Genomic DNA, 14,716 nt, shown 5'->3' with positions numbered 1-14,716 from the left:
CTTTTTCTCCGAATTTTATGCTTTTTCCCCCTTTAGGATGAAGAGATTTTTTTCTTTTAAAACCGAAATTTAAAAAAAAGTTTTTGTACTATTCTTTTTTTTGTTTTTTGTTCATAAATTCCAACTTTATTTTTCTCATTATTTCCTGTAAAAGTAACTTTATGAATGTAGTATTTCAGTTTTTTTGTTCATAAATTTGCACTTAATCCTTCAAAATTTCCCTCGAAAAACTACAACTTCATTCTTGTCGTATTTCTATTTTATGTATTTATTTTTCAGAAAATGTCAACATTATTTCTCAAAACGTTCCTCTCAAAATGACAGCTTTTTTTTTTTTTTTTTTTTTTCTTCTCTCGAGTATTTTGCATTGTCAAACAACCAACACCCACCTCCCAAAATAAAACAACAACGCATAAATAGCTCCTGCCACATTTGACACAATGCATCAATGTTATCCAAGCGCCGCTGGACCTTTCAGGACCTTTTGAAAAAAGCGCCTGCCTCAGCAGTTTTTGCGGCCGGCGGGCCGTGAGCAAGGGGTCTGGGTTCCCCTTTAGGTTCTGTTTCCGCCCCGAGGCCAGGCCTCCATCCTGACAACATCAACATCAACATTTCACCAAGGAGGAGCTATTGCTAAGGAGGAATCGGTGAGCAAAATTGGATGCAGTGTTGAGGTGATGTTGAGAACTAAAGTGACGAAAGCCAAGCTTGAGCATTGACCAGTGATTTGTGGCGTATTTATTTTCGCGACCTACTGGTATTGAGACAGCAAAACCTCCGAACGGGAACACGAGCTGGTAAAGATAAGTGTAATACAAATAAAATGAAATACGACTACTCAGACTTTGACAGACACGTAAAGGAGGGGTAACGGGAATTGATACCGGTGTTTGTTTCCTATATTAAAAGTAAGTCAATGAGGAGAAATGGTGACAAAAATTGTTTAAAAAAAAAAAATGATCTCGGAAAATAAAAATGAAAAAATTGGGAATACATCTAAAATAAAGTAAAACTACTCACCCTTTAACAGACATAAATGAGAGGTGATACTGGTGTACAGTATATTAAAATAATGAATGAAAATGGTGAAAAAACATTCATTATAAAATGAAAATATTTTCATTATTTAGTCAGAAAAACCACTCAGACATGGACAGATATGTAAAAGATAGGTAGATACTGCTGGATTATTAAGTGTGTAGTGTATAACATGTTTATATTAAAATAAAGTTAATTTCTCTATAATAAAACTGAAATAAAGGAAAACCACTCTCTTGTTTGACAGATGCGTCGTGTTTAGGGAAAAGGAAATGATACTGATACTTTTTTAAATATTGTTGGAATTAGTACGTGTTTTTGCTTTTTTTAAAAAAGCTACATTTTGACGATAAAATTATAAAATAAATAAAACAAGACTACTCCCCAGTTTGACAGTCGCATAATGGCAAAGGAACAGAAAGTGATACTGAGACTTGTAGCAATTGCTTGAATTAACAAGTGTTTGGTTTTGATTGAAAACGTTTTTCGATAAAAGTAAAACTCCCCCCACCTTTGACAGTCACGTAATGCTGAGCAATACTGTCACCCTGTGGTGTTTTATAGGTATTACTGGAACTAATAAGTGAGTCGTGCATATTAAAAATAAATTGATGGATGTAAATGAGTGGGTGACCGACAATCTACACAGACTTATTGGATTCAACTGATGTACATATAAAATACAAAAATGTTAAATCAATGACTAGCTTTTGTCCCGGTGAGTCGCGTTTTCCCGTTTTTTTGTTTTTGTTTTTGTTTTCCAGCTTGTGCTGCAGGCTAAAGATGCCTCTGAAGAGCCCCCTGCTGGCCGTGCTGGTGTACTGCGTTCAGCGTGCGGCCAAGCTCTTCTGCCGCCAGCGCAAACGCAGCGGCGGACCGTCGGCCGGACCTCGGTGAGCCTTTGTCACTTTATTAGGTACACCAACACTCTAATATTGTGACGTGTCAAAACTGTGTGCGGAGTCGTTTTTCTGACTGACACGCCAGAGTTGGTGCCAAATGTCCACGTCAACTCATAATAACTCCTCATCATTGGCTCATTACTTCCTGTCACCATAGCAACGCGATGTCGCTGTTCCAGCAGCTTTCGAAGAGGTTCACTCAGCTGCTGCACAACGTTCTGTGAACGACAGCATGAAATATGGAAGGTTCATCATAGTAATAATAATCGTCCTGCTATAGGAAAAGTGCTATTTCTTGCTGCTGTGGTATACTTTTGCCATGTTTTTTTATGACTTCATAACCTCCAACTCCTCCCCTCACCATTTTTTTTTTTTGCTGTAACTGTTGTGATTTATTGACATTGTTGAAATGAAATTAAACTAAGTCATATATTTGCTTCGTCTGTTTTGTCAGTCTTGCATCTACACAATGACTATTCATTGAACGCCATCTCTAACGTTTCATTTAATTTCCAAAAGTATGTGACAACAGCATGGGGTGAAAAAAATACAAATGTACTGTATAAACCAGTTGAGCAGACCTTTATTTTGAAAACGGTTATTTCCATCACCTCACACAGCGCTCACACGTCACTTCATCACTTCGTGCAATAACCCCAACTGTTTTTTTAAATTCCTCGAATCACAACGAATAATACAATTTGATAATAATACATATTCTCATGACCTTGCATCGCACGAGTGAGTCATTTTACTTCGAAAGCGTAAACCGGAAATCCAGGCCGTGTCATTGACATTATCTTAAATGGAGACTAGCCCAGCGCGACGGCCAACAAGTTGTTCCTTTTCAGCTCCGTCGGAGTGAACGCTACATGTGTCTTGAATAATGGAAAGTCAAGTGTAGTAGTAGTTTTTTTTAAATTAGTTTTATCGACGCGCTCCAGGTACGTAAATATAATTTGTTTGTATCGGGAAGTATTTGGAATCCGCAGAAAGTGTTAGCCGACAAGTGCTAACGCACGACAACGGCGTTCAATGCGGTTTCCTCTAATTATGTTGAAAAATTAGAACCTTATGAAATAAGGTTCCATGTTAATAATTTGTATGTATTCGGCGGCATCGTTGTCAGATAATGTGACTTCATAAAGAACTTCTTTTTAATTCGTGTAATATTCGACGGTCATTCGTGAGCGTTCGTCGTCCTCCAATAGAATCGCGTAAGCGTGTGACTGACAGCTGGGGACAGCCAATTGCGGCGAAGTTGCCAACGTGACGTCGTCTCGTTCCGACCGTTTTTGAAAATATGTATATATTATATACATTTTATTATATATTCACATTTCGTGGCTTCATAGAAAAACAAACTAATATTTAGTTTGTATTACAATCGACGGTCTTTCGGGAAAGCTCGTCGTCCAATAGAATCGCGTAAACATTTGGTTGACATGGCTGACGGTCAATAGCAGCGACGCAGCCGATGTGACGAAGTTTCCTGTCTCTTTCCGGCCGCATTATATGCGTGTATATCCATACATGTAATCCCTATTTGTATACATATAGTTATTTATTTAGATTCCGCATTCTTGTTTACAGATATGTGGCTTAATAAAAATCAGCGTACTTCAAATTCCTGTTACATTCGACCGTCGTTGGACAAAGTGCACCCTCCTCCAATAGAATCGCGTATGCGTTTGAATGGCATGGTTTACAGCCAATAGTAGCGATGCGGCCGTCGTGACGACGTTCGGCGTCAGTTTCCGGCCGCAGTGTGCTTTCGGGTGCTGATGCTGATGAGGGAGCCGCCGCTGATCTCGCCAGCATCATGATTTTGGCAGTGCTTGTTCGCCTGCTGTCACAGCGCTGCTGCGTGGACCTGTGCCTGGGCGGCTTGCTGTTGTTCTTGGCCGGGCTGCAGCAGGCGGAGGCAGCTGCCGGAGCCACCGCGGCGGAGATGGCCAACCTGAACTGGAAGCCGTTCATCTACGGCGGGATGGCCTCGATTGTCGCAGAATTCGGTAGGTGCTGCCCCGCAGCAAGGATCGTGACACGGCAATTAGTTTTTATTTGGAATTAAAGGCGTTTGAATATTGCCCTGCAGCCACTGTGCAATGGTAGATTTCAAAGTGGGCTTGAATATTCATCATGATTACTTTCTATTTTTAGCGTTAATGGAAATTAATTTTAAAAAATCGTTTTTTTTTCCTAATCTCTTTTTTTTTTGTTTCATGAAAAAAATGTGGTTTTATTTTATATATATATATTTATATATATATATATATATCTATATATATATAGTGGTCATATAGAAATGCACTGTTTGCTGTGTCACGGAATTGTTTTACTTAATTATTATGAATTACGCGTTTTTATTCATAGGCACATTCCCCATCGATCTGACAAAGACACGGCTCCAGGTGCAGGGTCAGTCCCAGTACACAGAGGTGCGCTACAGAGGCATGTTCCATGCCCTGTTCAGGATCGGCAAGGAAGAGGGCATCCGGGCGCTCTACTCGGGGTAAATGACTTTGCATTTTCAAGCCAAGATTTCAAACAACTATTGTGTTTAAAAGCCAAAACCTAAGCAGAGCTGCATTGTTGTTGGATGCACAGATGAGCATCTGCGACGTGTACTGTATTTGGGTATTCGGTGAATTTGTCAACAAGGAAGTGGGGAGTATTTGTGTTGTGTACACTAACTGACAACTAATTAGATGGATGAAGTGCTGACTCCACGAGTGGGGAGAAAAAACAAAAAAACAATCAATGCTTCTATTTCCCGCTCGGTTTGTTCATCACACTGAGCTTGTAGTAGCAGTTCACCCCATCATAACATAAAAGTTACTGTATTGGCCACACAGTCGAGGGGGTGGAGTGAGCAGTGTCTCAGTGACCGCCCCTTACAACAGCTTCATTTTATAGAATGTGTAAAGCAAAAAAGGCATTGTCTTCTTTCAATAGCTAGACAAGATATGTCTCCTTGTTGCAGGATCTCACCTGCGCTCTTGAGACAAGCGTCTTATGGGACCATCAAGATCGGAACCTATAACTCCCTGAAGAGGCTTTTTGTCACTCACCCAGAAGGTGAGTAATACTGTACTACATACATATGCCTCCACACATATATGTGTGTGTGTTTCAAATTGTTGGCAGCATATTGATGTATCTTTCCTTGGCAGAGGAGACCATGGTCATCAACGTCTTCTGCGGCGTCGTCTCCGGCGTTCTGTCGTCCTCCCTGGCCAATCCCACGGACGTCCTCAAGGTGACCATTTTTAGACCGATACACCATATAGACGTGAAAGTATTGCAGGGTTTTTCTTGGGTCAAATTGAGGCAGAGGTGGTAAGATTCTGATCATTCACACATGCATAACGTTTTACATGCATTCAAGACTGGAAATAAGTGGATTCTAGCGATGTAACCATACCTATATCTCAAGGTTGTGTTTTCTCACTGTATTACTGTCACTGTACGATAATTCTTAAGATATCGTGGTAATTCTTCGACAGTTTTAGGAGCGACTTCAACTGTTTTTGATACAGCACCACCCCCGTATGATACGGCAACCGGAAATCTTAGTCCAACCCTGGTCAAATAATCACTGTTTTAGGGCTGCAACGATTATATAAATAACTGGAATAATTCAAAAAATCGCTTTGTTCAACAAACTGTAACAAAATAAACACGCAGTAATCACATGCAATACACTAGCTGCAGGGCCACAACTGACTCCCAGGGACTCAACGCGCATGTACGTCTGGTTTCAAAATATTAAAATTGAAAACTTTTTTTTTTATTGTAGATCCGAATGCAGGCGCAGGGCAGTCTGCTCCAAGGCAGCATGATGTCCAACTTCATCAACATCTACCAGACAGAGGGCACCAAAGGCCTGTGGAGAGTGAGTAAGCACCAGTTGGAAAGCTATTAAAACAATTTTAGTTGTTAAAGCGTGTATGTTTATGTTGCTCAGGGTGTCATTCCCACGGCGCAGCGAGCCGCCATCGTCGTCGGAGTTGAACTTCCCGTGTACGACATCACAAAGAAGCACCTCCTTCGATCCGGCGTCATGGGCGACACCATCTTGACCCATTTCATGTAAGCCTGTTTGCTAGCCAGTACAGTTTTGGGAAGTTGAAGTTGGGAACTTAAGTGGATGTTTCAGGTATTTGTACTTGACTTGAGTTTTATTTTTCTGAAGACATTTGACTTTTCACCCTTACATTTGAAAATTGATATCTGTACTTTCTACTCCTTGCTGTGTCAAAAAGTAAATTTCAGTCTGTACTTTCTCACTTTAACTTGAGTGCAGGAGTTGAATCAGTACTTTTACCTCTTTGTTTTACACAACTATCGCCACTCCGACTTAAGTACAGAGTGTGAGTACTTTTGTCACCACTTTGGCCATCTTATTCTGTTGATCTGTTGACCATGATTTTTGTGTGTGAGCGCAGTTCAAGTTTCACGTGCGGCCTGGCGGGGGCACTGGCCTCCAACCCCGTGGACGTGGTGCGCACGCGCATGATGAACCAGCGCGTGCTGTCGGGGGCACCCATGTACAAAGGCACACTGGACGGCGTGATGCAGACGTGGAGAAACGAGGGCTTCTTTGCGCTCTATAAAGGATTCTGGCCCAACTGGCTGCGGCTGGGGCCTTGGAACATTATTGTATCCTTTGCATTTTACATCGACATTGTTTATTGTCTCCATTCACTCGTGAAGTACATGTGAAGCATTTTTGTCACAATTTAGACCAGGAGTTTTGCGGGTGGGTGGCGTTGCAACATCGCAGCTGTCACAGCTAATCAAAAATATCATGCTGTATCACGAGCTTCCGCAAAGAAAAAAAAAAAGACCTTTCGGGGTACGCAGCGAGATTAGTCTACTGTAGCCAAGTCGTACAAATACAATTTGTAATGGTATCTATTGCTATGTTTGTCTTTACTGCCTTCAGGTGGCCAAGGTGTGTACACCACAAGGAGCAGCAAAATGTCCATTGAATTAAAGCATAATAGGTGGCAAAAACTGTTTAACTGTTTACATTCTATTTATGTCATTACTGTTTTCATGAAGTGCAATATTATAGAGTTCTATTTAAAAAAATTTTGGGGGGAGGCTGGAACAGACTGGCATTTCCGTTAATTTAAACGGGGATAGACGATTTGAAATACAAGTGCTTTGAGTTATGCGTGTGGTAACAACAAATTAAGATCATATCTCAAGGCACCACTGTATAATCGATGTTTTGTTTCTGTGATTTTTAGGATAGTTAAATGCACACCGGGTGTAGCTGACCCAGGAACATTGGGACATTTATTTTTTTAATAGCCGTTTGTTAACCAGTAAGCATCCCTACTCAAAATCGACACTACCTGTTTCTACAAACCTTTGTAGAAGCAGTGGTGCACGGGCCAAGTGAGAATCGGGTAAATTTCAGAGCAGGTTCGGTGTGGGATGTTAGTAGAAAAGAGATGGCTGCGTTTGCAACAGAGAGGCTGTAAAATGAGGGCTTTTTCTGTCAGTGGATGTTTTCCTTCACCGGCAGCTCAGTTCTTCATCACCTTTGAGCAGCTGAAGAAGCTCCCGTTGTAAGCGAGAGACGCAAGTCGGGACGGTACGAATCTGTCGGACTGTGTCGGCCGTGCCAGTGAATTGGGGAGACACAAGCAGCAGCAGCAGCAGCACTACTGGGAGAGTTGTGGCACCAGTATATTTTCACACTCCTTTACCAGCAACTCCACCACAGCATCAGCCAACCGCCCCACATATTCACTCATCCAACACCTCATGTCCTTTTTCTTTGGTTTTGCTATTTATTTATGGGTGACTGATTCTGTTTTCACCACAGTCGTGAGCACTGAGACCAGGCAGCTACTTTTAGCAGATGTTTAGCAGAAGAGAGAGAGAGGGAGTTAGAACCTGGTTACCGCTGCGGACCAGGTGAGTTTCAACCTCAGCTTTTTTGATGCAAGGAAGCAACAACAAGCTCATTCAACTCATGTAACTAAGTCTGACGATATAGTTACATGAATTTGCGAGGCTTGATTTCCCTCCCTTCTGGAGGGAAATTGTCCTTCTGTTACAATGACTTGATAGTAAAGTGCCATACTTTTATTTGTTTATTGGCCGGAGAGTCTCGAGGCGGAAAAAGCCTGACATGAGCGTCAATCTGAGCCAAAGCCTTTGCTGTGATGCTGTTGGAAACAGCAGTTAAATGTACTGTGTGCTTTAAAGGCTTGTGCGGCTCATGGCTGGAAAGGGGGGCCGAACGTGCCAAAGTTTGTTTTACTTGAACGTATTACCCATCTACATCACTCCCAAAAAGTCTTTGACTCTTCCAGTCTTTCTGTATCGCTGTTGCAACTTGCTGATGATGCTATAAGCCCCTGTCATCTGGATTTTGGCCTGTTTTACTGCCACTTCTCTTCTCCCCCACCTCCCTCCTGCTCGAAAGGACCCTTTTAGTCTGTGTCGCAACCTGCTGATGACACTATAAGCTCAGAGATGCAGAAAGACTGGAAGAGCCACAGAAAGGCATAGAAGTGGTCCTCCTTGGCTTGCTTAATTCATTTGGCCAAACCCATGGCAAATGACGTCTTGATGAATTGTCCTGCATTGTTGATGGATGCAGTTTATCAGGGAAATTCGTTTTGCTCAAACAGACCAAATTTATTGTAATTTTACAGATTTGGTTCATGACAATGCATCGTAAAACATCAAAAACTGAAGTGTAGTCAGAGTAAAGTTTTTACTGATTTTACAGTATGTTGGTGTAGATTCACAACTTTGTTGTTGTCATACTGTGAAAATGAGTCTTTGGATTGTGGTACTAAGCTGCTAGCTAACCACGATGGTCGCTGTCCAATGAAAAGCATGTACCACTTTCTTTTAAACCAAAACCACAAGTCGTTTTTTTTCTGCTACAAAACAAACAAAAAAGGCAAACATTTTTTAATTATCGTGGAACCTTGAACAAGGTTGCCGCATCTGAAAAAAAATGGAAATGGAAATAATTTGTTTTATTGTCGCCACATCACAAAACATTCTGAATAAGTGTAAAAAGTAGTTAACCTCTGTATTATAACGGTAAAAACACTCTCTTAAGGGTGTAGTAAATTTAGCGTCTCATTTTTAACATCCATGTTACACAAGGATTAAAACAAGCCTCTTTACCCTCCTGTTAGGTTATGGGTCAAACTGAACCGTTTTAAAGTTTAAACCAAAAGTATTTTAAGAGTAAGAAGTAAGTTATGGGAAGAGGTTACCCCTCTTACCCTAATGCTAATCTCTTCTCAGAAATGGCAATAATGTTATGTTGTGGGTCAAATTGACCTGTTCTAAACGTTAAATTAAATAGTCAAAAGTAACTTCTTGGGATGAATGATTCTGCTTGAGTTAAGTGCATAGAAACATTGTAGTTTCTGACACCCCGGGTCAAATTGACCCAGAAACATTGTTTGAGGTTGATTTCTCAGAAACAGCAATAATGTTATGAGATTTAAAAAAAAAAAAAAAAAAAAAAAAAAAGTTAAAGTATTTTTTTGGGGGTATGAAACGTTTCTACTCAACTTAATGTCCAACATTTTAGGTCAAATTGAAAAGAAGTTGCTGCTCATTTCCTTAAAAATATTTACCCGTAGTCCATTATGAGGCTCATTTTTTATTGTTTAATGGCTATGTTGTCATTTGGAGGTTTGGCTTAACATGCTTTTCATTGGACAGTTGCTGTGGGACTTGAACTCAACACAACACAATACAATACAAACTGTCTGTTAGGACCCATCTGTTACTAAAACACAAAGAAAATCCTCACTTTTGATTTGAATAATTAGAATTTTTTTGTTACCAAACCTCGTGCAGCTAGTGTGCATGTTTGTCACAGCTTGCGGCTTCTTATTTAACGGTTATTGTTTGGCGCTTCTTTATTTTCACGAGTGGGCTGCTTCTTGGTTTTTTAATCACATTTTGTTGTCGAACACAGTTTGATTGACATTGCTTTCATTCCCGCTCGGCTTTATACAGTGTTTCGATATATTTAACGCTCACACGTTTTGTGAGCAGTTTCACGACCAAATGTGTCACTTCATCCATCGCCAGTCGTTCATTCCCTAAACGTTACATCTTACAAATAAAAGAAAATGTTTCACTTATTGGACTTATTTTAAAGTGCTCTTCCCCCCCCCCCCCCCCACCCCACCCCACCCCACCCCCAATTGTAGCTATTGAAAGCGCCTCTTGCTGTACTGAATAAAAGAACTATACTATATAGGTCATTAAAATGTTTTTTTTATAAAGGCCACATTAAAATGTATGAAAAAATGCAACACATTGCACTTTCTGCTCAGCTGATTGTTGGTGGTTTTTACTTTGTGCTTGTTTAAATGGGGGTTTAGTTTTCAACTGTTATGAGTCAAAGATTGACTGAAATTCATGTACACTCCAAATAAAAAAAATAAATAAAATGAATGCAGAAATATTTTTCCTCGTTTTGATGTATCGAAAAACGGGGGTAAAATTCGTTAAAAAAGAAAAGAGGATAAGTGGTATAGAAAATTGATGGATAGTTGAAAATAGCAATACTGACAAATATTTTAAATATAATAAACTAATGCAGTGTTGATTGTGAAACTTGAAAGGCCATTTTACAAACGAATGGTTGCAAAATGTTTGTTACCCAATCAAGCCTTGTGTAGCTCCGACTGTCTGCTGTTGAAGTGTCCTCGGGCAAGACGCTGAACCCTAAATCATGCTTCCAGGTTGGCAAAAAAAAAAATTTGAAAAAATTCGCTTGACCTGGGAAGTAGGATTTTTATTTTTTTTTATTTTTTATTTTTTCCACTTGAAAAAGGTTTAGTAAACTAGATGAGTGGACACCTGGTTAATTTTTCAAATAATTGATGAATTGGATAAAAAAAAATTAAAATTTCCATCCATGTAAAAAAGAGGGCATTATTTCAAACTGACAGTGCAGCGGGGGATTCTCAACAGCAAGTGATCCCTGTCCTAGACAGGTGGGTGCCACTAAATTGCCAAGCTTGCCTACACAACACCAGCTCATGCGGGCAGAACATGGCATCCAAGTTTGAACATTTCCTGCTTTTTAACCCATCAGACGATTAGCTCCACGGCTGCCAATTAAGTTAAGTGTCTTCAGGTGTGCTGTCACCTTATTAGTTAACAAGAAGGGTGACTTCTGTGTGGAGATCCAACAGCAAATATGTTTGCTTGAGCTGTGCGATTCCTCTTTGTCGTGCTTTACTTTATTATTATTTTTTTTTAACTTGTTGTAGGCGCACCCTACGTGGTTTTATCCCGTTTCCATGTTTTAGCACAGAAGCAGTCTTGTCCTTTCAGGTCGTTAAATTTAAACCGAGGCTATGAAGGAGGAAATTGCTGCCGCCGTGTTCTTCGTGGGCCGCCTGGTCAAGCGCTACGGACGTATGGACAACGATGGCCGCGAACGCTTCGCCGCCGCGCTCACGTCCGCACTGTTCGAAAGCTACAAGAACCACTGGCACCCGAACGTGCCCACCAAAGGACAAGCCTACAGGTACACTTCAATGCTACTTTTTGGGTTGGGTTGTAAAACCTGTTAATGTGGTAGAAGTAAACTACTTTGTAGGCTTTTACTAAATGCATGCAAGTCTAAGAGTTTACTAAAAGTAGACTACAGTGTAGGCTTTTACTCTAGTCGAACTTTGTCAAAGTCTATGAGCTTGTTGTTGCTTCCTTGCATCAATCACATTAGACTGTTGCTAAAGGGTAAACTGGGTTTATGTGCTGGTTTCAAATGACGTTAAAGCAGGTGTCATTTAGCTGGCTAATTTTAACTTGCCTGATAATGTTATCTTAAAATAAAGATATTGGGCACTTTTTGAGTATGTGGGATTTTATATAACTCCCACAAATGTCACTTTTCCACTATTGTTAGGTTTATTTTTAGCATTCCTTTAACTCTCTGAACGCTATGCTGGCTATTTGTCTACCTTGTTCATTTTAAAAAAAAAAATATATATATATATATATATATATATATATATATATATGTAGATAGATGGATATATATATATATATATATGCGCAAAAACTTCAATTGTAGAAAGTACGTGTATTCACGCATTGTTTTCCAGGTGTCTGCGAATGAACCGGGTGCAACTACAGGATCCAGTGCTTCAGAAGGCGTGTGAGAGGAGCGGAGTGCGCTACGAGGACCTGGGCCTGCCTCAGGAGCTCACCGTGTGGGTTGACCCCGGCGAGGTCTCGTGCAGGTTGGTGGACCTTTTTCTATATCGCTGGCGTTGGGTCGAAACATTTCACAAATCGATAGTTGGTCCGTCCCAATGAGGGTGAATTTTATTTTTTTTATTTATTTTATTTTTTTTTAAAGTATTGAATAATATAAAATGTTAAATTGCTTGTTGTATTTGAAGATGTGATGTTAATGGCTAAAATGTGCCTTTTTTATTTTGTGTTTTTTTTTTTTTGGGGGGGGTTCCTGAAAAGTGCTGGTTTTGGAGATTCATTCCTGCCCGATGCCAGCGATATAGACTTGAACATACGAAAGTTATTCCCATGTGTAATTTTCCTGTGTGTGGCAGGTACGGCGAACACGGCGCCCCCTTCTGCATCTCTGTGCTGGACGGCAGCCGGCGCGCCGACCGCCAGTTCTCTCGGAGAGTCCACGACGCCGTGGAGCGTGCCAGCTTGGATGTGCCCTCGGAGAGCTCTTCGGATGATGATGACGACGAGGAAGAGCGTGGCAGTGGCGTAGATGCCAGCTGCAGCAGTCCATCTGCTCTTTGTGCCGAACCCAAAACCATCCCAACTGTTAGCAACCCCAACAGTGTCTACCGGGTAAGTCGGCACAGGTAAAGACTGGTAGAAGTACTAATTTGACTGCTTGAATCCCAGTACAGACTCTGAAATGTACAAATGATTGATTTACTGTCAATTATATACAGTGAACACTTATCGCTGGGGTTACGGTCCAGACTTGCCCACAAGTGGTGAAAATCTGTGACCTAAACCTTTTGACTAAAATGCAAACTTCACATTGGAGGACTACTAAAGGCAAGGAATTTCCACATGAACCTAAATTTAGCCTCGTGATTCTCTGTTGGTGACAACCTTATTGAAATGCAAGCATGGTATGAGTGCTTTTTATAGTCATTCTGAAAAATATTATCGCTATTAAATTTTACGCTACAGACTTGTCAGCAATGATCGCTGTCACGTGATATCTGTTTGGAAAATTAGAATTGAATTTAATCTCTCCTTGACTGTTTTTTTTTCCCCATAAAGGTTCACGAAATTTGAAATGTAGCAATTAAGGTGCTCTAATACCCTCGCATGTGGGCAAGGAGAGCTTTCCACACCCTTGGCAGATGCCTGGAAATGTGCTTAAAGTACAGTAACTGAGTATTTGTACTTCCCACCACGCTTTAGTCTGCAACAATGTCCCTAACACGTTCACTGCCATTGACGGCTTTAGAAGTCAAATAGATTTTAACTGTGAAGGCTGGCAGTGAATGAGTTAATATGGATTTGGAATGATTTCTCTCCCCCCCAGTTCAGCGAGTTTGCTCCAGGCGCTCCCCAGACGTGGCTCACCTACCCCAAGAGGAAGCCCTTCGGTGGGGACACCTTCCTGCCGCCTCCTAAGACGCAGCAGCCATTGGGCTCCAAAGGTTTCAGTTCCTACCGGGCCACGTTCACCTTCACCGGGCCTCGCGTGGACAAGTACCACTGGGTCAGCCAGTCCCGCTCCTAGAACCTTTCAGGTCCCTGCCAAAACATTGGAAGGGTGAAAACAGAAACTAAAGTCTAAGTGCATTTTCTGCATCTTTAAAGGATAAGTTTGACTGTGTATGATTTAAAATGAGGTTTTTGTGTTGCTTTTTAACGTCTTGACACATTCAAGTGCTTTTAAGTAATTCTACCTGTAAATGTGTTTTTAAACTCTAGTAACTGTGAATAAAGTAACATTGAGAACTGTCGGTGAAAAGAAATAAACGCGTCCGTTTCAGCTCCAAAGTGTTGACTTTTTTAGTTTTTAAAATAAAAATAAATTCTTTTGATTAGCATGCATCCATTTCGTTCAAGCTCGGGTGACCGTTCCATGCTCTGAACTACATGGACCACTAAGAAACTTGGAGCAATTCCCCCAGTAGAAAATAACCTAGTTGTAAAAACGCGTACGGTGTAAATTAACCACTAATGTAAAATAAAATCAATATTTCAAATAAGTTTGACATGTTGTAAGAGTGAGTACAGTTTCTTGGGAATCCATTACTTTATAAAATGTTTTTCTACTGCTTCCAATATTTTGACATTTCTGTGAATTTTTGAATACTAGTTGGACAGCTACATCTTACTAGTGGGCATGTTTGTGCTAAGAGTGTGTGCTCATTGGGCCAAGTAGCTTTACTAGTACAGCACAGTTAACTAGTGAGGTTTAATAGCAAACAAGTAGTCCAAAAGTGCTTGTGAAAAATGTTACCAGGGATTTGTTCTACTCATGTAGTTTGCTGAATTACTAGTGGGGGCAAAATAGTACATAGACCTTAAGTCAGCTATTGTCGCTATACTAGTATATTTTGTCCTCACTAGTCTGACAAATGCTACTAGTGAGGCAAAAATGTGCACTAGTTGACAACTGTAAGCTACACTAGTGACAAAATTATACTGGTTAACATCTGGCGCTTCACTTGTAAAGTAACGTGCAGATGTCAGCTAGTGCAGTTTTGCAAAAGCAGTAACGTGGTGTTGTCCTACTAGTG

General features: G+C 40.6%; 2 protein-coding genes across 4 annotated transcripts; both read left to right on the top strand.

The window, feature by feature from the left end:
* Positions 1-2,717: 2,717 nt before the first annotated feature.
* On the top strand, positions 2,718-10,411 carry slc25a14 (solute carrier family 25 member 14). 2 transcript variants are annotated; one of them, XM_061702935.1, is made up of 9 exons: positions 2,718-2,884; positions 3,799-3,955; positions 4,317-4,455; positions 4,927-5,021; positions 5,117-5,202; positions 5,743-5,838; positions 5,911-6,035; positions 6,392-6,605; positions 7,488-10,411. In XM_061702935.1, exons 2-9 carry the CDS (start codon positions 3,892-3,894, stop codon positions 7,527-7,529), a joined length of 861 nt encoding a protein of 286 aa, XP_061558919.1. In that variant the 5' UTR covers positions 2,718-2,884; positions 3,799-3,891; the 3' UTR covers positions 7,530-10,411. The 2 variants fall into 2 exon arrangements, with proteins under 2 accessions (XP_061558919.1, XP_061558921.1); XM_061702937.1 differs by lacking the exon at positions 2,718-2,884 and having other exon boundaries at positions 3,781-3,955.
* Positions 7,818-14,247, top strand: btg4 (B-cell translocation gene 4). 2 transcript variants are annotated; one of them, XM_061702939.1, is made up of 4 exons: positions 7,818-7,877; positions 12,068-12,205; positions 12,536-12,791; positions 13,507-14,247. In XM_061702939.1, exons 1-4 carry the CDS (start codon positions 7,822-7,824, stop codon positions 13,705-13,707), a joined length of 651 nt encoding a protein of 216 aa, XP_061558923.1. In that variant the 5' UTR covers positions 7,818-7,821; the 3' UTR covers positions 13,708-14,247. The 2 variants fall into 2 exon arrangements, with proteins under 2 accessions (XP_061558923.1, XP_061558922.1); XM_061702938.1 differs by lacking the exon at positions 7,818-7,877 and adding an exon at positions 10,507-11,487.
* Positions 14,248-14,716: the final 469 nt, after the last annotated feature.

The sequence above is a fragment of the Phycodurus eques genome, chromosome 17 (assembly GCF_024500275.1).
Source record: "Phycodurus eques isolate BA_2022a chromosome 17, UOR_Pequ_1.1, whole genome shotgun sequence".
Classification (NCBI taxonomy): Eukaryota; Metazoa; Chordata; class Actinopteri; order Syngnathiformes; family Syngnathidae; genus Phycodurus; species Phycodurus eques.
The sequence above is the reverse complement of the archived record's forward strand: the minus strand, read 5'-3'. Positions and strand labels throughout refer to the sequence as shown.